Raw genomic sequence first — 25,904 nt, 5'->3', positions numbered from 1 at the left:
ATGGATTTTTACTCCAAAAGCATTTTATTAAAATAAATTTGATAGGCGGGCATGGCCGGCTAGCGAAGGAGATGGTGACTTGAATACACGGCTCCGCATACAGCCAGCTCGCCGGAGCATATAATGGGAGTCCAGTGCCTTAAAAATCAGTGATAATAGCCTACAGCCGGCCGGGCATCCCTCCAATACATGACCCGCAAAATGAAAGACTGGAATCCCTTGAGAAGAATGACGGACTTCTATCCCGTCGCTTCTCCAGCCAAGATGGCGTCGGTGGATCTCAGCAGCACAAGCATGGCTTTCCGAGTGCCACAGAAAAGTGCCTGCAGCACTTCTCCCCAGACTTCACTCACCCTCGGCAGACAAACGGCAGAGCCTCCCAGTCCTCCTCTTTTTCCTCCAGCCCAGTGAAAACCAAGCACAAGCATCAGGAAACGCCTGATTCAGCATTGGAGGTGAGTGACTTGGCAAGCTCCCTGGATGCTACCAGAGAACTGCAGGACTCTACTGCAAACCAACCAGTACTAGATTCTATGTTAAAAGATATGTTGGTGTCTCTGAGAAGCAGATTTCATGCAGATATCATGTCACTAGCCCAGCAATTCAAATCAGAAGTGAGTGAAATTGGGGAGAGGGTAACTCATGTTGAACACAAGATGGGTGACTTTGCCTCTACTTTTAATGATTTGATAGATGCTCATAACACTCATGAGGATGAAATCACTTGGATGAAATAAAAAAATAAAAAATCGCAGACCTGGAAGACTGCTCCAGACGCAATAATGTTAAAATTCAAGGAATCCCTGAAGGAATTAAAAATCATGACCTGATGACCTTTTTACAGATGTTCTGAAGGCTGCACTGCCTGACCTCCCCCTAGAGGATTTTCTAATTGACCGCATACACAGGCTACCAAACCCTAACCACATCCCTGCTCATCTGCCCAGGGATACCATAGCCCGCATTGATTTTTTTCCTACCAAAGAAAAAATCATGGCAGCTTTTAGACATGCTGATCAACTACCAGATCACTTGTTTATTGATCTATCTGCACACACTACGCAGCAGCGCAGACACCATAATGAAACCTCTGAGGAATCACCACATCTCATATCAATGGAGGTACCTGGCGAAACTCCTTGTCACAAAGGATGATTGATTTTACACGATTACGTACTTCTCTAAAGGAGGGCATTCACCTATTTTACGAGATTGGCAAATCCCGGACCCAGATATTGCTACCACAGACAGATCGATCTCACCGTGCACCGATTCTCCTCACCACAGAGCCCCTTCCACTAAACAAGGGCCTGGATGAACTAAGCTACGACTAAGCAAACTTAGCACAAGCAAGCTAATTACTAAGTTCCACAGTTGCAGTTGTCCAACTGAAAGTTGCGGACTATAACCCGCTCAGGCTAGAACCATACTTTTTTGTTTCCATTTCTGGATTTCTGTTCCCGAGAGAACAGTCAGTTCTACTCCCTCTTCCTTAGTTATTCACCCCTTCACTAATTGTGTGTGATCTATCCAACTACCTTACTCCATTACCCGGCCATTACCCATTTCCCAGCTACATACCAAGATCTGAATCAGAAGTCCTGATATAAAGTCCTGACGTGAGGGGATTGGGTATCCTTCCATTACCCCCCCCCCCCCCCCTCTTCCTCACAGTTTTTCTTTTCTTGTATACGGTTCAACATACATCTTTGCATATGTGGTCATTTTTCTAATTGACACCCACAGAATGATATGACTCTTATGTTTATGTTATGTTTACCCAGACAGAATAACATAGAGTTCTTTGACATATGCCTACTAATTCATACATATGATATTCTATGAAACACCATTACCAAACTTTATCCTGTTATCCTCTTTTAAAGATAAAAAAAAAAAAGAAGATTTGAAATAAAATAAATTTGATAAAAATCAAAAAAAATCTGATTTAAATTGAAAAAAATCCTTTTTTTTTCCATTTACTTTTTTTTAAAAAGAAAGACAGATTTTAGTACCTGCTGAGCCAGCACTTTGCCAGCCAATCACAGTGATCATGAGATTGGCCAATCATTCAAACTCTATTACTCAATCTTTCAAAGTTAAAAAGCACTCGGCCATATGCAAACACATTTTAAATGTAATATCCAGACAGGCCCCCTTTTAAAAAGTCAATTATCTATTGTACATGACATGCACATTAACTCTTATAAATAGCATTCTACCTCTACAACCTGACGACCCCTACACTGTAATTGGCTTTTCATTTATACAGAAATTAACAAAACAGTAAAACAGCCGTGCTCTGACAGCTACATGAAAACTATTGCCAAGAAATAACTTTCTACTTCAGGAGATAACATCAGTGGAAACAAGAAACATACACGTCTAGACATAGAAAGCCTTAAAGCTGATACCGGTTTTCTATATGGTGACTGCTCAATCAATGGTCAGACCATCACATGCTGTCTTCAGCATTATTATAGACCAAAGAAATATACCTCTATATATCTCTAGAGTCTTGTGCAATTTTATTTGCCTGTTCCTACTTTTATCAATTTCTGAAAAATACTTTTTCACATAATCTGAAATAGTTGATCAATTTTCTTTTTAGAGGCCAGCATTTAAAAGGCTTCAAACATGAAACCATGCTGCCCTCTAGTGGATAAAAACAAATAGGCTTAAAAACAGTCATAGAAGCTGTCAATAAAAGTATGCATTTGCTTAGATCTTGGGAAGTTGGTATCTTGTTGATAATTTTGCCAGAAGCTAACAAGACTAGAGTCACACAGTGAAGGACAGGACTGAACCTCACTACTGCTATAAACATAGGCATACATGTACCTGTATAGCCATGATTTTGAAGTCAGCTTGCACATGAGACCTGTGTAGCAAATCTGTAAAGAAAGGGGTTATGCCTGAGGCAGTTCATTGTAACTGGAGGTTTACAAGGTGTTGCCATACCCCCCACCCCCCTTATCTGCCCCAACCACACCAATACCTGTCACTTTCACCCCCTTCCTATCCAGGCCAATTTTCAGCTCAGTGCCATCATAACAATATACCCATATTAATTTATTATAATTTTTTTGGAGGCAGATAGAACTTTTTTTTTGGTGGGATTTAATCACCCCTGGGTTTTTTTTTTATTCTGTACTATCTTTTCTTAGTTTCTGTTATAGAATTTTGCAAATAAGTAATTTTTTTTCTTCACTGATGTGCACAGATAAGCTGCACTGATGGGCATTGATAGGCGGGAGCTGATGGTCATTGATGAGGAGGCACTTATGGGAATTGATAGGTGGCACTGATGGGCAGCACTGATGGGTACTGATATATTGTAGTGATAGGCACAGATTGGCACTAATAGAGCTGCACCGATGATCAGTGCCCTGATTATCAGTGTAAAAAAATGTGACGAGGGCCTGCCTGGTCAACGGCTCTTCTTTCCTCACACAGACACAGCGCGTGAGGAAAGGACTGCCGATAACCAGCAAGGCTGTTTACATGTTTTCAGCTGTGATTGGACAAAGCTGATCACATGGTAAAGGGCCATTGTGATTGACCTTTTACCACGATCTGTGAGCAAAAAGACACAGCTGTCTCAGAGAGCACACAATGCACGCCCCAAGAACCGCACCCAATGCATGCCCCCCAGGGAGCGTGCACACGGGTATACACATACTACAGGAGACTGCTGTGGCGAGGTCTCCTGGAAGTGGGGACGGGTACCTGTCAAAAACCCTGAAAGGTGCCAAATATGGCAGCGGAGGGGGGAAGGAAGCAAACAAGCGGTGCTTCCACTTTTGGATGGAGCTCCACTTTAATTTTACATTCAGACATATTTGTAATGCTATCCATTCCATTCCCATTTATCAGTAGTCTAGGGAGCCCTACTGGCTTATGGTTGTTATAAAGGAGAGGTATTCCCAAAGACACTTTTTATAAGCTTCTTTCTATCTATTACATACCTAAAGCTAGATATATCAAAGGATCGGTACTAAGAACATGCTTACAACTGCCAACCATATTAAACACCACTTTGGAAGCTTGAATCTGATTGGGGAAAGATCAAAAAAGACATCAAAGGACAAAATCTGGAAGCTACCCACAGCACATGTATTGAGCATTGCAAGATCTGGCTTCAGTGGATTGCATAGAATCGGTGGCATCACTAGGGTTGGTGTCTCCTGGTGCAGTACAACATAGTCGTCCCCCCCCCCCATCGGGATCTCTCCTTTCTAGCCTGTCACAGTGCCCTGCAGGGCAGGCTAGTTTTGGGCCGGCAGCGCATGGTTACCTTGCACACCCCAAACCGGCGCCTGTAAATTATGCAGTCAGTGCCAGCTCGCCGACCTGTCGTGGATGGGGGTGACACCATCGCCGATCTGATATCTCTTCCTACTTGACTTGACTCACCTGGTGTGATACATACACCCCCCCACAGCCCCATAGCTACTGCAAAGAATTATTGTTTAATAAAAACTCCAGGTAAATAAGTATATACACTGCTCAAAAATATTAAAAGAACATATTGAAAACACACAAGATCTCAATGGGTAAAAAGATCATGCTGGTTATCTATATTGATATGGACTAGGTAACGTGTTAGGAATGAAAGGATGTCCCATCGTTTGATGGAAATGAAAATTATCAACCTACAGAGGGCTGAATTCAAAGACACCCAGAAAAACAAAGTGAAAAAATGATGCAGCAGGCTAGTCCATTTTGATGAAATTTCATTGCAGCAACTCAAATGGTAGTTCATATGGCCCCCACATGCTTGTATGCATGCCTGACAACTTTGTGGCATGCTCCTAATGAGACGACAGATGGTGTCCTGGGGTATTTCCTCCCAGATCTGGACCAGGGCATCAATGAGCTCCTGAACAGACTGAGGTGAAACCTGGTGGTGTTGGATGGACCGAAACATAATGTCCCAGGGGTGGTCTATTGGATTTAGGTCAGGCGAGCATGGGGGCCATACAATGTAATCAATTCCTTCATCCTCCAGGAACTGACTGCATACTCTTGCCACATGAGGCCATGCATTGTTGTGTACCAGGAGGAAACCAGGACCCACTGCACCAGCATAGGGTCTGATAATGGGTCCAAGGATTTCATCCCGATACCTCATGACAGTCAGAGTGCCATTTTCTAGCCTGTAGAGGTCTGTGTGTCCCTCCATGGATATGCCTCCCCAGACCACCACTGACCCACCAGCAAATCGGTCATGCTGAACGAGGTTACAGGCAGCGTAACATTCTCCATTGCTTCTCTAGACCCTTTCACGTCTGTCACATATGCTCAGGGTGAACCTGCTCTCATCTGCGAAAAGCGCAAGGCACCCGTGGCTGATCTGCCAATTCTGTTTTTCAATGGCAAATGTCAATCGAGCTCCACAGTGCCGGGCAGTTTGCCCAGGGCCCACTAGAAGTCTGTTTCTGATTGTTTGGTCAGAAACATTCACACCAGTGGCCTGCTTGAGGTCATTTTGTAGGGCTCTAGCAGTGCTCATCCTGTTCCTGCTTGCACAAAGGAGCAGATACTGGTCCTACTAATGGGTTAAGGACCTTCTATGGCCCTGTCCAGCTCTTCTACATTAACTGCCAGTCTCCTGGAATCTCCTCCATGCTCTTGAGACTGTGCTGGGAGACACAGCAAACCTTCTGGCAATGGCACATATTGATGTGCCATCCTGGAGGAGTTGGAATGCCTGTGCAACCTCTATAGTGTTCAGGTGTCACCTAATGCTACCAGTAGTGACACTGACCCTAGCCAATGCAAAACTAGGGAAAAACAGTCAGAAAAGTTGAGTAGGGGAAAAAACGTCAATGGCCTCTACCTGTAAAATCATTCCTGTTTTGGAGGTCTCATTGTTACCCATCTAGTGCACACAAAAGCAGCTGAAACTGATTAACAACCCCCTCTACTACTTAACTGACCAGATCAATATCCCAGGGGTTTAATTGACTTGACGCTGTACTTAAAAAGTGTTCCTGTCATTTTTTGAGCTGTGTATGTAAGTCTTACCTGTCAAGGGATTTGTATTCCTGTAAGCCAGTCTTGTAATTACACACCTCTAACGCAGTGCACAGCCCGGCAAGTGACACACATTTTTCTGGTTCACAATTCAGCTTCCTATGTCACCTATCAATCTTCAATTTGATCAATATGTAATAAATCATGACTGGATGGTGTTTGAGGAAGCAATAAAGCATAGCCATGAAATTGTAAATTTGTACAAGTTAGAGGAAGGGTGATCTTCCTTGACTGTGCAGAATGCAGGGGTCTGTAAAGCATAACAGTTGCAAACATATTTCTATTTCAAATGGATCTTTAGCTGTTTGCCTGGAGTTCCACTTTAAGCCAAGGTAAGTGAGCCTTGATGAGTGAACCTGAATTTTGAAGAGCTGCATTATATCTTGGATAGCATTAGTAGTTCACAGATTGATTTCACTGGGCATTTGGAATTGCAATGTAATAAAATAACTAATTTGATAATATAACAAAACTTTGCAAAAGCTACTTACTGTTTGTCTTCTTCCTTTGCCTTCTTGTCTAATACTAAATAAACGGTTCCAAAGCTTCCTTTGCCAAGTCTCTGCAGTATCAAGTATCTATTTGCAATCAGAGTGTCTGGAGTGGCTGAAATGGGGCGGGAGACTGTTCTTCCCTGAGATTCCTTGTAGTTTGGCATCTCTTTAGAGTCAAATAATTTCCTGTTCAAAAGTTTGAAGTTGTTGTACTTTGAATACTTCCAATAACATCACAAATAAGCTGGAACCTCTAGAAAATAATAATAAAAAAAGAAAAGCAAAATATTAAATACAAAATACAGTATATACAATATATATATATATATATATATATATATATATATATATATATATATAATATAAAATACAAAATATTCAAGATAAATAACAATGGTTTTTAGTATTAGGACTGTACAAAAAAGGAAAAAATAAATAAACATTTAAAGATGCTGCAATTACAAAGTAAATGATCAAGCAGCTTGCCTTCATATGCTGTGTGCTGATTCAAACTCCGCTTTATGCATTGACACATCTTCATAGACCCTGTCTGTCTGGACAGTATGGTCATCTGCTGACGTGGCACCATCCACAAACAACTAAACTCTTAAATAGGACACAGAATTGAAATCCAATGCAATTTTACCCAGACAATTGTAGTGCAGAGAATGCTTTTCAAGTAAGAACACATTGGAGTTGATTTTACTAAAATTGGAGACTGCAAAATCTGAAGCAGCTCAGCACAGAAACCAATCAGCTTCCATTTTTTTTCGTCAGAGTTTAATTGAACAAGCTGAAGTTAGAAGCGGATTGGTTACCATGCACAGCTGCACCAGATTTTACAATCTCCAGTTTTAGTAAATCAACCCAACTGACTTTCCCAAGCCCTGTCTCTGCGAAGAACTAAAGCCGCGTACACACGTAGCCGTCTGTCCGACGTACTTAGTCTGGCGGACGTCCGCCAGACTGTCCGTCGGAATTTCCGAACGGGCTACTTGCCCACACACGGCACTTTTTCAGCGGACTAATACGGCGTACTAAGTCCGCCGTACTAAGTCCGCCGTACTTTCGAAATGAACAGACTCGCCCACACACGCAGAGGAAAGTCCACTCATTTCGAGCGCATCTCCAGGTAGGCGGGGCCCGCGAAGGAGACGTCACTGGCCCCGCCGCCTGGTATGGACTTAAAGGTGAACCCCCAACGCCGAAAAAAATCGGCGTGGGGGTCCCCCCCAAGTCCACAACAGACCCTTGTCCGAGCACGCTACCCGGCCGGCCAGGAAAGGGGGTGAGCGAGCGCCTGCCCTCCTGAGCCGTACCAGGCCACGTGCCCTCAACATGGGGGGTGCCTTGGGGAAGGGGGGGCCGCGCGGCCCCCCCACCCCAAAGCACCTTGTCCCCATGTTGATGAGGACAAGGGCCTCTTCCCGACAACCCTGGCCGTTGGTTGTCGGGGTCTGCGGGCGGGGGGCTTATCGGAATCCGGGAGCCCCCTTTAATAAGGGGGCCCCCGGATACCGGCCCCTCACCCTATGTGAATGAGTATGGGGTACAATGTACCCCTACCCATTCACCTGTAAAATAAAAGTACAAAAAAAAACACAACACACAAGATAAAATACTTTATTGCACAGCTCCGGGGGTCTTCCGTCTTCGGGGGTCTTCTCGCCGGACTCCTCCGCTATCTTCTTGTAGCTCTTTTGCTAGCGGAGGAGTCCGGCTTTCTTCCTCGCCGCCGGCCTCTTCTCCCGACTTCGGGGGTCTTGTCCCCCTCTTTGGTTCTTCTGCCGGGCCACCGCGCCTTCTTATAGCTCTTTTACAGGCGGTGGCCCGGTCTTCTGTCGCCGCCGCCTTCCGTTCTTCTTCTTCTTCTTCTCCTTCTGTCACAGTCCCCATGTGACATCAACCCATGTGACCAGGGCTACAAGAAGATAGCGGAGGAGTCCGGCGAGAAGACCCCCGAAGACGGAAGACCCCCGGAGCTGTGGAATAAAGTATTTTATCTCGTGTGTTGTGTTTTTTTTTGTACTTTTATTTTACAGGTGAATGGGTAGGGGTACATTGTACCCCATACTCATTCACATAGGGTGGGGGGCCGGTATCCGGGGGCCCCCTTATTAAAGGGGGCTCCCGGATTCCGATAAGCCCCCCGCCCGCAGACCCCGACAACCAACGGCCAGGGTTTTCGGGAAGAGGCCCTTGTCCTCATCAACATGGGGACAAGGTGCTTTGGGGTGGGGGGGCCGTGCGGCCCCCCCTTCCCCAAGGCACCCCCCCATGTTGAGGGCACGCGGCCTGGTACGGCTCAGGAGGGGGGGGCACTCGCTCGATTTTTTTCGGCGTTGGGGTTCCCCTTTAAGTCCATACCAGGCGGCGGGGCCAGCAACGTCTCCTTCGTGGGCCCCGCCTACCTGGAGACGTGCTCGAAATGAGCGGACTTTCCTCCTCGTGTGTGGGCGAGTCCGTTCATTTCGAAAGTACGGCGGACTTAGTACGGCGGACTTAGTACGCCGTATTAGTCCGCTGAAAAAGTGCCGTGTGTGGGCAAGTAGCCCGTTCGGAAATTCCGACGGACAGTCTGGCGGACGTCCGCCAGACTAAGTACGTCGGACAGACGGCTACGTGTGTACGCGGCTAAAGGATAATAACTGTGGGGGATGAGCTGATGGAGGAAATTAAAATACAGTTGTTAGGGGTGGGTAGGATAGGCTTCTCTGTAGAGAAGAGTTTTCAGGGATCATCTAAAAGCTAATAGAGTAGGAGATAATCAGACAGATTGGGGTAAGGCATTCCATAGGATTGGAGAGGCTCTGGAAAAGTCCTGGAGGCGAGCATGGGAGGAGGTGACGCGGGAGCAAGAGAGCAGGAGGTCTTGAGAGGAACGAAGAGAATGATTAGGTTGGTATTTAGAGACTATGCTAGTGATGTAGCTGGTGGCTAAGTTGAGGATGGCTTTGTAAGTAGTTTTTAGTATTTTGAATTGAATTTGTTGGGTGAGCGGAAGCCAGTGGAGGGATTAACAGAGAGGAGTAACAGACACAGAGCGATTGGTAAGGTGGATGAGTCTGGCAGCGGCATTCATGATGGATTGAAGGGGGGATAGACTATGTAGCGGTAAGCCAACGAGAAGGTAGTTGCGGTAGTCGAGGCGAGAGATGACCAGGGAGTGAATTAAGAGCTTTGTTGTGTCATTGGTTAGAAAGGGGCGTATTTTGGAGATGTTCTGGGGGTTGATGCGGCAAGATTTGGATAGTGATTGGATGTGGGGCTTAAAGGAAAGTTCAGAGTCCAGGACTACATCTAGGACCTTGGCATGCAGGGATGAGCTTATAGCTGTGCCATTGAGTTTGACAGAGAGATCAGGGGAAGGGGCACATGGGATAGGAAGAATTATAAGTTCGGTTTTGGGTAGATTGAGTTTTAGGAAGTGGTGTGACATCCAGACTGATATATCTGATAGTAAATTAGTTATACGTGAGGAGACGGAGGGAGTGAATTAGCCCTTATTGTTAGGAATATGATGAACAAGCTGTTGACTTGTACATCAGTAGTTAAAGACGTTTACTACTGATTTGTGAGTTATCTTACTGCAGCTGAGCACAAATAAATACTTACATTATCTAGCTAATACCAACCTCTCCTTGTGTTTAGATTTATGCAGTCACAGGCTAATAGCATACTATTACTAAGTCATTAGCAGGAACTAATCCTGCAGAAAATTGGCTACTTTTACGATACCGGTTATTACGGACTGACAAATGAACTCGATGTTTAAGCAGAGTGTTTTAAAAACATGTTCCATTTTTGCTGTATTATGTTAACTGCTTACGTGACTCATCGCAATATGTTTTGATACATCATTGAAATACGTAACATAAATTATTATTATAATTATTATACAGGATTTATATAGCGACACCAGTTTGCGCAGCACTTTGCAGATGAAGTCAAATAACGTTGTAGGGGGTTGACTTGGAAACAAAAGATGTAATGAAGTGACATTAATTGCATTGTATATTATAAGTTATCAAAGCCTGACCTCCGACAGAGTCAAGCTGTTAGAACGGTAAATTCAGACATTTTTTTAAAACAATTGAGAAAACGTAAGGTCTATAATTAAAGTACGCCTGTCATTGGAGAAATATATGCGTATAGGATCTGAAAATGCTAGTCCCTTAGATAAATCAAATTATAAAGGGAAGCTATAATGATTTGGGGACAATTATATTGTAATTATTTTATTATTATACATTTTTAAAAAATGTTAAATTTGTTTTTATAAAGTCACAATTTTTGTTTAAATAAAAATCTTAATTTAATGAACATACAGTATAACATAAGGCGCACCCATGACATTGATGTCACTGAGCATTTCACATTTTCTAAGTGAGAGTGGAGAAGAGGTCCTTTGCCTTAAAATGTTGTCTTTATAACTGATGGTCTATATCAGGGGGGGCCAACCAGTGGCTCGGGGCCACATGTGGCCCGCGGAGCCCTCTGATGTGGCCCGCGACCTCCTGCTCTGGAATGGCGGGTTAGCAAGCCCAGATCGCAGGTTGCCGACCCGTCATACACAGCATCGGTGTTGTGAATGAAGCTGGTGGTAGAGGAAGAAAACAGCTGCAGAGCAGAGCCCCATAAGCTGATTCTTCCTGTACATCGTCGGCTTTTGCCACAGCCAGAGTCTATGGCAAAGTTCAGTTAACCCACAGGATAGACACGGGTGCACAACCCTACACCCGCAGTGTGGGTAAACTGCAGCACATCAGTGTGAAAGCAATTTAGGCCCTTTTCACACGATCTACCCTACCTCAATTCACCTCTACAGAGCGGCAGATGTAAATAGGCTTTTTTCCGTTTACTCCCACCTGTCTCCAATCCGGTCCTAAAAATCTGATAAAAAAAAAGAAGGGAGTTTGTCCCCTTCCATCTGGGTGGATCGGATCGGAGGGCCTATAGAGCAGTCGTGACCTGCCATCCGCCTGCACCACTCATTGTGGCCCGCAACTGGTTACCAAGTTGCTTAAGTGGCCCTCGCTCTTAAAAAGGTTGGGCACCCCTGGTCTATATGGTCCTATCTGAAGAGAGGAGGCATGTGTAATTTTCAGCATGAGCTATTGAACTCTGTTTAGCATCAGACTTTTTGTACCAGAGCTGCTGCAAATAGACAGGTAAACTTATGGAAAATAACCCAGAACTACATCTACTGATGAAAATGTACACTTGATATAGTTATATAAATTATTTCATATTTATCTAAGCTAAATAAAACTTTTTTTATATCAATTTAAATTTTATTCCTGAAGAAAGAAAGAAAATACATATAAAACCCCATAAACTCCCATTATTTCTCTGAGTCACAGACCCAGAACAAAACAAATGTTTTGGTTGGAGTTCTACTTTAAGTGTTTAGGTGTTCAGCTATGTGTGACCAGCTTTATATCTTTATATCTCAAATAATTTCCTGAAGTCTGACCAAAGTCACTGGTCAATTGTTAAAGAGGAACTGCAGTCGGCTCACATTATTTGTAGTAAAAATATCTTTGCCATTCTGAAGCTTCTCTCCAACCACTTTGCATATTATTTTATATATACTGTGATACTGTACTTGCCAAATATGCTGCAGAAATCTCCCTCCACTGAGTCTGACTGCAACCATTTTAACTATGGACAGCAGAAGCAGCTGCCTATTCACTTCCTGGATTTATTCACAGAGGCACACCCCCAGCTCTCATTGGCTCTCTTATGACTCACCCTCCCTCCCTTCCTGGCAAACTCTCACAAGAGTTGAGAGAGAGAGAGAGAGAGAGAGAGCTGTGCAGATGTCATAAACCTAGGCTAATGACCAAACAATCTACAGGAAGTGGGCTGTATAATGTATTTACTGTTTTACTATCCAAAGTAAAAACAACAAGGGCAGAAGATTTAATAGATGGAATGTTGAAAAAATGACTGCAGCCCAGTGTTTTTTTAGTCTGCATCAAAAACACATGCACCCTGTTTTCCATGTATTCCAGTGCCCCTAGTTCATACCACTGCAGTAAGTTCCAGTGCAGTCAACAGAAGTAGAACATATTTCATTTTTTCTGTATGGAACACAGCAAAACACATGTAAAAACATCGGAAGGCATGTAAACGCACCAGAATGCACATTGCACTGGAATGCATTAAAAATGTCAAAAAAGCATGCAAACATTTTTAAACAATGTTAAATTTTATATTTGTTTAACGAAAAATCAAAATTTTACAAATGAACGTACAGTATAACATAAGGTGCACCCATGGCATTGATGTCACTGAGCTTTACTAATTTTCTATGGGAGAGTGGAGAAGAGTTCCTTTGCCTTTACACTCTGTCTTTATAACTGATGGTCTGTGTGACAGACTCACCCAGGACAGAAACTTTTGGAGGGGACTGAATACTAGCCTCTTGTCTACTGACTGTGGTCCCTGGGATTTGAGGGACCTACAAGCATTTAGGAAGATATTCTGTTATGTAATGCAAAAGGACATTATTAAGGAGGTCATGATGGTCTCTGCCAGCTTGGGACTACTGATTAATGAGATCTGGAAAGCCCGGGTCTTTCACCCAATAGTTTATTGTGCTCATTAACACACCTTTGTCTCCTAGCAAACTATTGGGGGATGTGTTTATACTTATGTGCATTGTAAGTTGGGAGTGAGGAAATGGCAAGGCTGCCCTGAAAGGTCATATCATAGGCCTGTTTCTGTACAAGACGAGGTTGGATGGAATGGAATGTGCCTGTCCAGCATAGGGTTGCCACCTGTCCGGGATTCACCCAGACAGTACGGGTTTAGAGTAATTTTGAATCACGTGTCCGGGGCTCCTGCCGCCTGGAACCCAGACACATGATCCAGACCGCGCTGTGGCTCAGAGCTCCATCTGTTCAGCTAGGGCCGGGCAGGAGCATTACTACAGGTTATTATGCTACTACAGCTGTTTGGACAATTTAGTCAGTGTGGACCCCATTTCTATAGTATCCGCCAGGGAAGGTAATTGCCGGGAACCGCAGCTCACATGCCTTTGTCAGAGAATGCACAGGTCAGAAGAGGTGCCCCGGCAGGCACTGAGGACACTCAAACCTGGACAACTTTACAGAGGAGGAGACCGCTATGAACGAAAGAGTCTGGTCAGCAGTGCCCTGACAGTGTTCGGGTGTCAGTGCAGGATTGGAGGACAGCGCGCTGGATCGGGATATGAGCTGCATGATCGGCCGAGCAGTATTACAATATGTCGTTTTCCCAGCTGACTGGGAAAAGACCGTGCAGGAGAACAGCAGCAGAATCAGCTCCATCCACACTACTGGGCTGGGTAAGAAATACACAGATTTGAGGAGGGAGGGAGGGAGGGGGGAGAGGGGGGAATTCTTAGGATTCTTTGCTATCACCTCTGTGTTGTGATGATCGGGAGTCAGGGCTGGTGCCAGTATAATACAGTGTCCTGTATATGAGCGAGAATAGTGTGTCCCCTCCACATGTCCTCCATGTCACTCTGCCTTCCCCCTCCATGTCACGCTGCCTGTCCCCCTCCATGTCACTCTGCCTGTCCCCCTCCATGTCACTCTGCCTGTCCTCTCCATGTCACTCTGCCTGTCCTCTCCATGTCACTCTGCCTGTCCTCTCCGTGTCACTCTGCCTGTCCTCTCCATGTCACTCTGCCTGTCCTCTCCGTGTCACTCTACCTGTCCCTCTCCATGTCACTCTGCCTGTCTCCCTCCATGTCACTCTGCCTGCCCCCTCCATGTCACTCTGCCTGCCCTCTCCATGTCACTCTGCCTGTCCCCCTCCATGTCACTCTGCCTGTCCCCCTCCGTGTCACTCTGCCTGCCCCCTCCATGTCACTCTGCCTGTCTCCCTCCATGTCACTCTGCCTGCCCCCTCCATGTCACTCTGCCTGCCCCCTCCATGTCACTCTGCCTGTCCCTCTCCATGTCACTCTGCCTGTCCCTCTCCATGTCACTCTACCTGCCCCCTCCATGTCACTCTGCCTGTCCCTCTCCATGTCACTCTACCTGCCCTCTCCTTGTCACTCTACCTGCCCTCTCCATGTCACTCTGCCTGCCCCTCCATGTCACTCTGCCTGTCCCCCTCCATGTCACTCTGCCTGTCCCCCTCCATGTCACTCTGCCTGCCCTCTCCGTGTCACTCTGCCTGTCCCCCTCCATGTCACTCTGCCTGTCCCCCTCCGTGTCACTCTGCCTGCCCCCTCCATGTCACTCTGCCTGTCTCCCTCCATGTCACTCTGCCTGCCCCCTCCATGTCACTCTGCCTGCCCCCTCCATGTCACTCTGCCTGTCCCTCTCCATGTCACTCTGCCTGTCCCTCTCCATGTCACTCTACCTGCCCCCTCCATGTCACTCTGCCTGTCCCTCTCCATGTCACTCTACCTGCTCTCTCCTTGTCACTCTACCTGCCCTCTCCATGTCACTCTGCCTGCCCCCTCCATGTCACTCTGCCTGTCCCCCTCCATGTCACTCTGCCTGCCCTCTCCGTGTCACTCTGCCTGTCCCCCTCCATGTCACTCTGCCTGTCCCCCTCCGTGTCACTCTGCCTGCCCCCTCCATGTCACTCTGCCTGTCTCCCTCCATGTCACTCTGCCTGCCCCCTCCATGTCACTCTGCCTGCCCCCTCCATGTCACTCTGCCTGTCCCTCTCCATGTCACTCTGCCTGTCCCTCTCCATGTCACTCTACCTGCCCCCTCCATGTCACTCTGCCTGTCCCTCTCCATGTCACTCTACCTGCTCTCTCCTTGTCACTCTACCTGCCCTCTCCATGTCACTCTGCCTGCCCCCTCCATGTCACTCTGCCTGTCCCCCTCCATGTCACTCTGCCTGTCCCCCTCCATGTCACTCTGCCTGCCCTCTCCGTGTCACTCTGCCTGTCCTCTCCCTGTCACTCTGCCTGCCCCTCTCCATGTCACTCTACCTGCCCCTCTCCGTGTCACTCTGCCTGTCCCCCTCCGTGTCACTCTGCCTGTCCCTCTCCGTGTCACTCTGCCTGTCCCCCTCCATGTCACTCTGCCTGTCCCCCTCCATGTCACTCTGCCTGTCCCCCTCCGTGTCACTCTGCATGTCCCTCTCCGTGTCACTCTGCCTGCCCCCTCCATGTCACTCTACCTGCCCTCTCCATGTCACTCTGCATGTCCCTCTCCGTGTCACTCTGCCTGTCCTCTCCGTGTCACTCTGCCTGCCCCCTCCATGTCACTCTGCATGTCCCTCTCCATGTCACTCTGCCTGTCCCTCTCCATGTCACTCTGCCTGTCCCCCTCCATGTCACTCTGCCTGTCCCCCTCCTTGACACTCTGCCTGTCCCCCTCCATGTCACTCTGCCTGTCCCCCTCCATGTCACTCTGCCTGCCCTCTCCATGTCACTCTGCCTGTCCCCCTCCATGTCACTCTGCCTGTCCCCCTCCATGTCACTCTGCCTGCCCCCTCCATGTCACTCTACCTGCCCCCTCCATGTCACTCTACCTGCCCCCTCCATGTCACTCTGCCTGTCCCCCTCCATGTCACTCTGCCTGTCCCCCTCCATGTCACTCTGCCTGTCCCCCTCTATGTCACTCTGCCTGTCCCCCTCCATGTCACTCTGGCTGTCCCCCTCCATGTCACTCTGCCTGCCCTCTCCATGTCACTCTACCTGCCCTCTCCATGTCCCTCTACCTGCCCCCTCCATGTCACTCTACCTGCCCCCCTCCCTGTCACTGTACCTGCCCTCTCCATGTCACTCTGCCTGTCCCTCTCCATGTCACTCTGCCTGCCCTCTCCATGTCACTCTGCCTGTCCCCCTCCATGTCACTCTGCCTGTCCCCCTCCATGTCACTCTGCCTGTCCCCCTCCATGTCACTCTACTTGCCCTCTCCATGTCCCTCTACCTGCCCCCTCCATGTCACTCTGCCTCCCCCCTCCCTGTCACTCTGCCTGTCCCCCTCCATGTCACTCTACCTGCCCTCTCCATATCACTCTGCCTGTCCCCCTCCCTGTCACTCTACCTGTCCCCTCCCTGTCACTCTACCTGTCCCCCTCCATGTCACTCTGTCTGACCCCCTCCATGTCACTCTGCCTGCCCCCCTCCATGTCACTCTGCCTGCCCCCCTCCATGTCACTCTGCCTGCCCCCCTCCATGTCACTCTGCCTGCCCCCCTCCATGTCACTCTACCTGCCCCCCTTCATGTCACTCTACCTGCCCCCCTCCATGTCACTCTGCCTTCCCCCCTTCATGTCACTCTACCTGCCCCCTCCATGTCACTCTGCCTGTCCCCCTCCATGTCACTCTGCCTGTCCCTCTCCATGTCATTCTGCCTGTCCCCCTCTATGTCACTCTGCCTGTCCCCCTCCATGTCACTCTGCCTGCCCTCTCCATGTCACTCTACCTGCCCTCTCCATGTCCCTCTACCTGCCCCCTCCATGTCACTCTACCTACCCCCCTCCCTGTCACTGTACCTGCCCTCTCCATGTGACTCTGCCTGTCCCTCTCCATGTCACTCTGCCTGCCCTCTCCATGTCACTCTGCCTGTCCCCCTCCATGTCACTCTGCCTGTCCCCCTCCATGTCACTCTGCCTGTCCCCCTCCATGTCACTCTACCTGCCCTCTCCATATCACTCTGCCTGTCCCCCTCCCTGTCACTCTACCTGTCCCCTCCCTGTCACTCTACCTGTCCCCCTCCATGTCACTCTGTCTGACCCCCTCCATTTCACTCTGCCTGCCCCCCTCCATGTCACTCTGCCTGCCCCCCTCCATGTCACTCTGCCTGCCCCCTCCATGTCACTCTGCCTGCCTCCCTTCATGTCACTCTACCTGCCCCCCCCCCCCATGTCACTCTACCTTCCCTCCTTCATGTCACTCGGCCTGCCCCCCTCCACCCTGTCACTCTGCTAGCTATGTATATATATATATATATATATATATATATATATATATATATATATCATACACCCATGTGTGTTTGGGCTTTGATTTGGGGTGTCTGAACCGCTTCACAAACATTAGACCGCTGGTGCCTGATAAACATGGAATAGTGCAGAGCAATAGAAGGTAAGTTCTTGAGCCCAGGGGTTAAACAGTCCTGTTCCTTCCCCTGACCGCCAGCTGATTCCACAGAATATACTGGAATGGCTGAACAGCCTTATGGCTCATTTGCATATGTGGTGCCCTCTGAAGAGCAATCCACATTTGTATTGTTCTTCAGATGGCATTTGGCAGGCAGGGAGGAGGCGTTATATCACCTCCTCGCCACCTGTTTAAACCCCACAGCATCGCCCCCCAATTTAATGCATTACACATGGAAGCGGGAAGCCCCCCATTCACTTGAATGGTCCACATTTGGCAGGCAATACTGCTCACTGATCCCAGCAGTGCAGACATGTTTTGCCGCACTTTGATGCAAAACATTTTGGCTGTGGCAGCCGGCGGGTATACATCCCCCTCTGCTGCCTTTTCAGCTTAAGGGGAATGGTTGGTAGCAGTTAAAACACAGCTCAACCTCTAAATTTTACCCCCAACCACAAGTGTAAACGGAGTCCTAAAGCACCCTGAAGAGTGATCCATAGCGGATCGTGTTTTGAAGGTATTTGACAGGTGGTGAAGAAGAGTTATGTTGCCTCCTCATCACCTGTTTTAAATCCCTAAAACCCCTTGCCATTGTGCTGTAGCCATGTGCATTGAACACGGTTATAGTGCAGCCCCATTCAGGTGAATGGGTTGAGTTAAGCAAGCGCAGGGCCGTGCACCACTAAAATGTTCGGGTTTGGCTTGAAGAAAAGGTGGCAACCCTAGTCCAGCAGCATGCCAGAGAATCGGCAGTGGAAAATCTGGAGATTGCCATCCCCAAAGCTGAAGTGCTGACAACAGGCCAGAGCTCTTCTAACCTCTGCCTAGCACTGGTAGCATCTTCTGGGTCTCACGGACCTCTATCCCCAGACACCATTTGCAGAGACAGGGGACTTGATAAACGTTTCTGCTGAGGAATAACAACCTGGTGAGACTCCAACAGAAGACCTGGTATCAGGGCCGAAGTTCAGTGAGCTCTGCCCAGCACCAACAGCGGTATCTGTGGAGTTACAAGGAACTTCCCCAGCTGAAGCGCTGGCCACCGGACAAGACCTCTGCCCCATATCTGTGGCAGTTCCGAAGGCTCAGGGTGAGAAGGTGGTGGTCACTTCTCAGCAGGAGATCAGGATACAGGGGGAGAAGTGAGAAGGTGTTTTTCGTCCCTCCCCAACAGTCGGCCAGGGTGGAGGAAGCAGTCTTTCCTACCCAGCAAAGATCCATGCACCTGGGAGACAGTACCACAGACGTGTCGTTCCAGCAGGCAGATGAGGGAATGGAAGAGGAAACAGCTGGGCCACCTCCCCAATGGCAGCTACACAGTTTGGGAGTGGAGGAAGCCAGCCTCCTGCCCCAACAGTTAGCCAGAGCAGAGGATGTGGAGTCCCCAGCAGAAGTGCTGACAACAGGGCAGAGTGCTACCAACCTCTGCCCAGCACAGGCAACAACTGTGGTGTTCCAGGGAGCCGGGGCAGTCAGCCCCTCTCTCCAGCGATAAGCTGATGTAGTAAAACTTCTACTCCCAGGTGAATCACTGGCAAAAGAGCAGAGCGCTGCTGGCCTCTGCCTAGCACCTACAGTGTCGCTACAGCTTCAGGAACCTAAGGTGATCAGCCCCTTTGTCCGGCAGCAGACTGAGCCCCGGAATGTTAGAAACCACCGAGCTGAAGTGCTGACAGGTGGACAGAGAGTCAATGACCTCTGCCTCACACCTACTGAGGTCAACTATTCCTTACAGCGAAGATTGGAGATCATGCGGACTGACTATGTGAGTTCACTCTGCCTGACTAATGCATGTCAAGACCAGGTGGAGGTCTGGGACCATGCTAGTTGACTTTTGATGGGGGAGAAATCTGACAAACTTACCCAGGACAGAGGCTTTTGGAGGGGACTGAATGCTAGCCTCTTGATACTGACTATGGGCCCTGGCATTTGAGGAAGCTATAAGCATTTAAGAAGATATTCTATTATGTAATGCAAAAGGACATTATTAAGGAGGCCATGACAGTATCTGCCAGCTTGGGATTTAGGGGATAGATGTATATGAAAGGAATGCTGATTAATGAGATCTGGAAAGCCCGGGTCTTTCAACCAATAGTTTATTGTGCTCATTAACATACCTTTGTCTCCTAGCAAACCATTGGGGGATGTGTTTCTACTTATGTGTATTGTAAGTTGGGAGTGAGGAGACGGCAAGGCAAGTTTACCCTGAAAGGTCATATCTCTGAGTCACCTAGTCTGGGTAAATGATTAGATAACAAGCTCATGTTAATTAGGTTTCTGGTTACAGTTTGTATTGTCAGCCTACTGTATATATTTGTGTGTAATCTCAAATAAATCAGTCCAGTTCATGGTCAGCAACCACACGAGTATTGCCTTGTTTGTTGTTGGGAGCGGTTGGAATATCTGATATCTATATTCAGACTGGGAGGAAGCGGTACATGACGAAAGCACTCAAGCGGAGTGTGGAACGTTTCATTGCAGTCTGTATGGTCCTATCTGAAAAGAGGAGGCATGTGTAATTTTCAGCATGAGCTATTGAACTCTGTTTAGCAACAGACTTTTTGTACCAGAGCTGCTGCAAATAGACAGGTAAACTTATGGAAAAGAACCTGGAACTCCATCTACTGGTGAAAATGTACACATGATATAGTTATATAAATAATTTCATATTTATCTAAGCTAAATAAATCTTTTTTTTATTTAATTTTAAATATTATTCCCGAAGAAAGAAAGAAAATACATATAAAACTCCATAAACTCCCATTATTACTTCACAGACCCAAAACAAACGTTTTGGTTGGAGTTCTACTTTAATTGTTTAGGTGTTCAGCTATGTATGACCAGCTTTTTTATCTTTATATCTCAAATAATTTCCTGAAGTCTGACCAAAGTCACTGGTCAATTGTTTAAGAGGAACTGCAGTCTGCTCACATAATTTGTATAAAAAACCTGTTTGACATTCTGAAGCGTCCCTCCAACCACTTTGCATATTATTTTATATATACTGTGATTCTGTACTTTCCAAATATCACAAATCATTGTAGTGTCACATTTCGGAGCAGGACCCCTTAGTCAGGCATGCCGTGGCTCTGAAATGTTGCAATACACTGTTTTGTGATGTGATCTTTCTTCAATAAAAAAAATTTTGGACAAAATTGTGACAGTGACAATCTGCACCTTAGCAGGCAAGTGACAATTGGCAATGTGTGGCAGGTAACATGGCAAGTGAAAATCAGCAATGTGTGGCAGGTGACATGGCAAGTAAAAATCAGCAATGTGTGGCAGGTTACATGGCAAGTAAAAATCAGCAATGTGTGGCAGGTGACATGGCAAGTGGCAATCAGAAAGGTGTGGCAAGTGACATGGCAAGTGACAATCCGCAACTTGTGGCAGGGACGTGGCAAGTGACAATCCACATCTGAAGGCAGGTCGACATGGAAAGTGACACACTCTGGGCTTTCACTGATTCTGCATTATGGTGAGTTGAACCATTTCATTTTATATTACAACGTAATAATAGAAATAATGAGCTTCAGTCATCCTGACACCATATCAACCATGGTGCAGTGGTGATGAAAGCACCAACACCAGCCATTTCCCCGATAAACTGCCCGCAAAAAAAGTATTTTCTGGCAGTGCCCCTCCCGAGACTAGACTCTGGATCCGCCCCTGCCTCAACAGCAATAGGAAACTGACCACTTCCTGAAAGTGTCAGTTCCACTCTGTGCCACCCCCTGCTGTGCCCCCTTTCCCCTGCCTCTATCTAGGTATACAGTAGGAACTTGTCAGCAAATGTTCGGATTTTAGAAAAAACAATTTATCTGTTCACCTACAAGGCCTCACCATGTAAGATATTATCTGCGCAACCATAACGCCTCATTGTATAAGATATTATCTGCCCACCCATAATGCCTCACCATATAAGACATTATCTGTGCACCCATAAGGTCTCACCATATAAGACATTATCTGTCCACCCATAGCGCTTCACCATATAAGACATTATCTGTGCACCCATAAGGTCTCACTGCATAAGATATTGACAGTCCACTCATAAGGACTCACCATAAAATATTATCACTTATAAGGCATCGGTAACATGAATGCTTTCAGTTATCAAACATAAATTGAAGGCATATTTCTATGCCTCAGGAGAGAAAGCTGTCCATAGTAATGAATGGGTGTACATAGCTGTACACGGGTATATGTTGTGCTCGCAAAAACAAGCGCACAGGCATAAATCCTAAAGGCTACATTCATGGATTTGCATGCATGCACAAGCCTGATATATACCTGCATACAGCTACTGTACAGCTATTCATTACTATGGGCGACTGTACGCTGAAGCTGTTTCTCCAGGGAGTGAAAACAATAGATAATTGATTTGTTTAATTCTTGAATAAGACTTCGCCCAAATGTCTCAGGTTAGGCTATAAATGTCCTGAGACACGGGAAAATGTTGTACAACGGTCCTCAACTTTTCTTCACTTAAAGACCAATTCAATAATTCACCAAGAGTCTGACCATGACTATACTGTTTAATAAAATTACTCCTGCACAATATTGTGCTTTACAGATGGGCTCCCAATTATGTTTTCTTTAGAGCTCTGAAGCAAGCATATCCCCATTCATTCTAATAAATAGAGCAAAAAGTGACAGTAGGAGAAGTAAACCTGTCGATGGTTTTAACATGTCATGTAAAAGAGCTCATCCCCAGAGCATTCTTGGGAGCATTATGCAGAAAACACTCTGAAGGTAGACACCCCAACCTGCAAAAACTCATTTCAGGGAGGTGGCGACCCCTGACATCTCCCCTTTGAGACAGAGAAAAGGACTGAGGATACAGATTCCCCAGTCCCTTTCTCAGCACTGAAGATGAATGAACAGGAGACAGAGGCTCCTGTCCATTCATAAACTGAACAGAATAAATTACTTTACTCTGCTCAGTTATCACAGAACACAGGAGCGATCTCGCTCACTGTGTCCAATTTCTGAAAGTTACCCCCACAGCTGGCGGGAGAGGAGGAGAGCCAGCTGTGGGTAATGTGGGGAGGAGGAGAACGGGAGCGGCAGAGAAGAACATGGGGCTGGAGGAGAACCGGGGGGGGGGGGGTGGAGAAGGACACGGAGGGCGCTGGTGGAGGAGCACACAGGAAACAGCTGGGAATTATCGGTGCAGCGGGAGTGACAGCTGTGAACACCGATCTCCCTGTATAGATTTTTAGCTGACAGCCCAGGAAGGGGAGAGAAGGAGAAGCGGCTGTCATCTAAAAATCTATACAAAGGTGATCGGTGTTCACAGCTGTTCCCCGCTGCACTGATCATTCTCGGGAGATCGGGAGGCGCTTGCGGGTGAGCTGGAGCTGTGGCAGAAATGCGGGAGAATTGGGATGTCTGTGAAGGTTTAGTGCAGACTCCTCACCAAGCTCCACACAATGAAATCCAGGGTAGCTTTGGTAATACAGGTAAACAGCTGGAGGGATCCAAGAACAAAGGGGTTACCCCACTGGGACTGGAGTAGTCTGGTAGCAATCAGAGAGGTGCTCCCAACAGTATCTGGGTTTCCAGAGAAGATGCATGCTATTAGGCTCTGGTCCAGCTTCCCGCATGCCTGTTTTGACAGTGGAGGGCCTATCACCTGGCTACAGATCACTTGCTCAGCTACCTCTGCCTCATCAGGTGTTGCTTCTCCAAGCTGCTGAGAGAGAGAAGTGAACAAACATCTTACTTGGGCATGTCTAGGAAACCAGGGTGTTGTGGGAAATAGAGTTGAAGGGGCAAAATACTGCATCTGTGCATGATGATTAAATGGGCACCCTGCTACAGAATGAGCAGCACATACTTCTGTGTGCTGCTCATTCTGTGCCTGAGCTGTCATTGCCAGTTAACCAGGCAGACTAGCTATCGGGAAACAATCAGTCTGATTCCTGATGATGTAATCACCATGTCACCTATGGCAATAATGCCAATGATCACAAAAGATGAGTATGAGAAGAATGAGAGGCTTCCAACTATAAAAACATACAAAAGCATACATTTCAGAAACAATAGCGTGTAGTCAAACAATGACACATCGGATCAGACAGCCATAAATGACTTTATTTTTTAGTTCAGGATAGTAGTTAAAAAAATAAAGATCAAACAAACAGCCCCACCACCTATAGTTTTTGGCTTCACAAAACAGATGATATCAAAATGATAGACATCATATCGCCTCCTCAAATAATAGAGGAAGGCTTCTGTAAAACTTTGTTTTACTGGATAGACTACACATTGGGGGTTATTTACTAAAGGAAAATCAACTTTGCACTGCAAGTGCACTTGGAAGTAAAGTCACTGTAGATCCGAGGGGGACATGCAAGGAAAATAAAAAACAGCATTTTAGCTTGCACATGATTGGATGATAAAATCAGCAGAGCTTCCACTCATTTAAGATCTACCCCTTAGATTTACAGCGACTACACTTCCAAGTGCACTTTCAGTGCAAAGTGAATTTGCCTTTCGTAAATAACCCCCATTATCTCCAGAATACCAAGCGTTGTTATCAACTCTGTGAGGGATACTCTTTTCTGGTCTTTCAGGATGTTAAAAATCTGACCTTGATATTGGGAATCCCCCCCCCCCCCCCAGCCCTGTTTTTTTTTACTTCTATTGCCTCCCCTCTCCTAGGTCACGTTCTATTCTTCGTCTCCGCGAGGTTCATGTTTAATTATATGTTAAGTGATGGGGGTTATTTAGGAAAGGCAAATCCCCTTTTCACTGCAAGTGCACTTGGAAGAGCAGTCGCTCTAAATCTAATGCCGCGTACACATGATCGGACTTTCCGGCAGACTTGGTCCAGCAGACCGGAATCCGTCGAACAATTCGATTGTGTGTGGGCTCCAGCAGGCTTTTTTTTCCCAAAAGTCCAACGGACCTAGAAATAAAACATGTTTCAAATCTATCCGAAGGATTCAAGTCCGACAGACTAAAAATTGGGAAAACCGTTCGTCTGTGTGCTAGTCCGACGGACCAAATACGACGCAAGGGCAGCTATTGGCTAATAGTTATTGAACTTCCTTGTTTAGTCACGTTTACATCATCATGTTCAAAATAAACGGACTTTCGAACTGACTTAGTCCGGTCATGGGTGGCCAAGGCCGTTTCGTTCAAAAAGTCAGTTGGTCCTCCGACGAAAGTCAGTCGGGAAGACCGTCAGACCTAGTCTGTCGAAAAGTCATGTGTACGTGGCATAAGGGATATATCTCAAATGAGGGGAAGCTCTGCTGATTTTATCATCCAATCATGTGCAAGCTAAAATGCTGTTATTTATTTTCCTTGCATGTCCCCCTCAGATCTACAGCGACTTTACTTCCAAGTGCACTTGCAGTGCAAAGTGGATTTTCCTTTAATAAATAACCCCCATAGTCTCAGGTATAATTACCCTAGTGATCGACAGCTGTTCAGTGTGTGGTCTGCCATTGTTGGTGGTGTCTGCTTCTTCACACCTGAAATGTCTTTTGCCTTGGGACACTTTTCATTGTCATATAAGTAATTCCTGTGCTTTCTATACAGGGTACGATCAACTAGTTGTTGTTGAGACTTAACACAATAGGGGTAAAATGTCCAAACGGCTGCAATGCTGATCAGTGTATTCTGACAGCAGGGGAATCCCACTGTCAGAATACAATGGCACAGTGAGGAGGATCCCACATCCACATTGAATGAGTGGATGGGGGGGGGGGGATATGTTCAGATAATTTTTTGTTCAACCTGCTGGCTGAATGAGAAAAATAACCCTGCACATGCACGGCTCTGTGTACATGCCACTGAAGCGTAAGCCTGCCTTTAGTTCTGCTTTAAGACCCCTTTCACACTGGGGTATTTTTCAGGCGCTTTAGCGTTAAAAAAAGCGCCTGTAAAGCGATTGAAAGAAGCCTCATCTGCAATCCCAATGTGAAAGCCCGAGTGCTTTCACACTGAGATCCCTTTCACACTGGGGCGTTTTTCAGGCGCTTTAGCTTTAAAAAAAAAAGCGCCTGAAAGAAGTTGCAACTGCAATCCCAATGTAAAAGCCGAAGTGCTTTCACACTGAGGTGCTGCGCTTGCAGGGCATCAAAAAAAGTCCTGCAAGCAGCTTCTTTGCAGCGTTTTTGGAGCGGTGAATACACCACTCTAAAGGGCCCCTTCCCATTGAAATCAATGGACAGCGCCTGCAAAACGCCTGAAAAGCGCCTGCAAAGCGCGTTTGGCAGCAGCACTTTGTGGGCGCTTTTAACCCTTTATTTGGCCACTAGTAGGGGTTAAAGGCGCCCCAATAATGC

General features: G+C 46.8%; 1 protein-coding gene across 1 annotated transcript in view; it reads right to left on the bottom strand.

Annotated features, from left to right (window-relative positions):
- Nucleotides 1–25,904, bottom strand: part of NEK11 (NIMA related kinase 11) — a 379,114-nt gene that overhangs the window by 349,871 nt on the left and 3,339 nt on the right. Inside the window, exon 2 of the mRNA XM_077491509.1 lies at nt 6,531–6,786. Coding sequence (XP_077347635.1) covers nt 6,531–6,697 — 167 coding nt within the window. The 5' untranslated portion in view covers nt 6,698–6,786. The remainder of the gene's footprint in view (nt 1–6,530; nt 6,787–25,904) is intronic.

This window comes from Lithobates pipiens, unplaced genomic scaffold (genome assembly GCF_037356315.1).
Source record: "Lithobates pipiens isolate NorthernLeopardFrog02 unplaced genomic scaffold, aLitPip1_a1.2 Scaffold_19, whole genome shotgun sequence".
NCBI lineage: Eukaryota > Metazoa > Chordata > Amphibia > Anura > Ranidae > Lithobates > Lithobates pipiens.
This window is presented reverse-complemented; position numbering and strand designations above follow the sequence as displayed.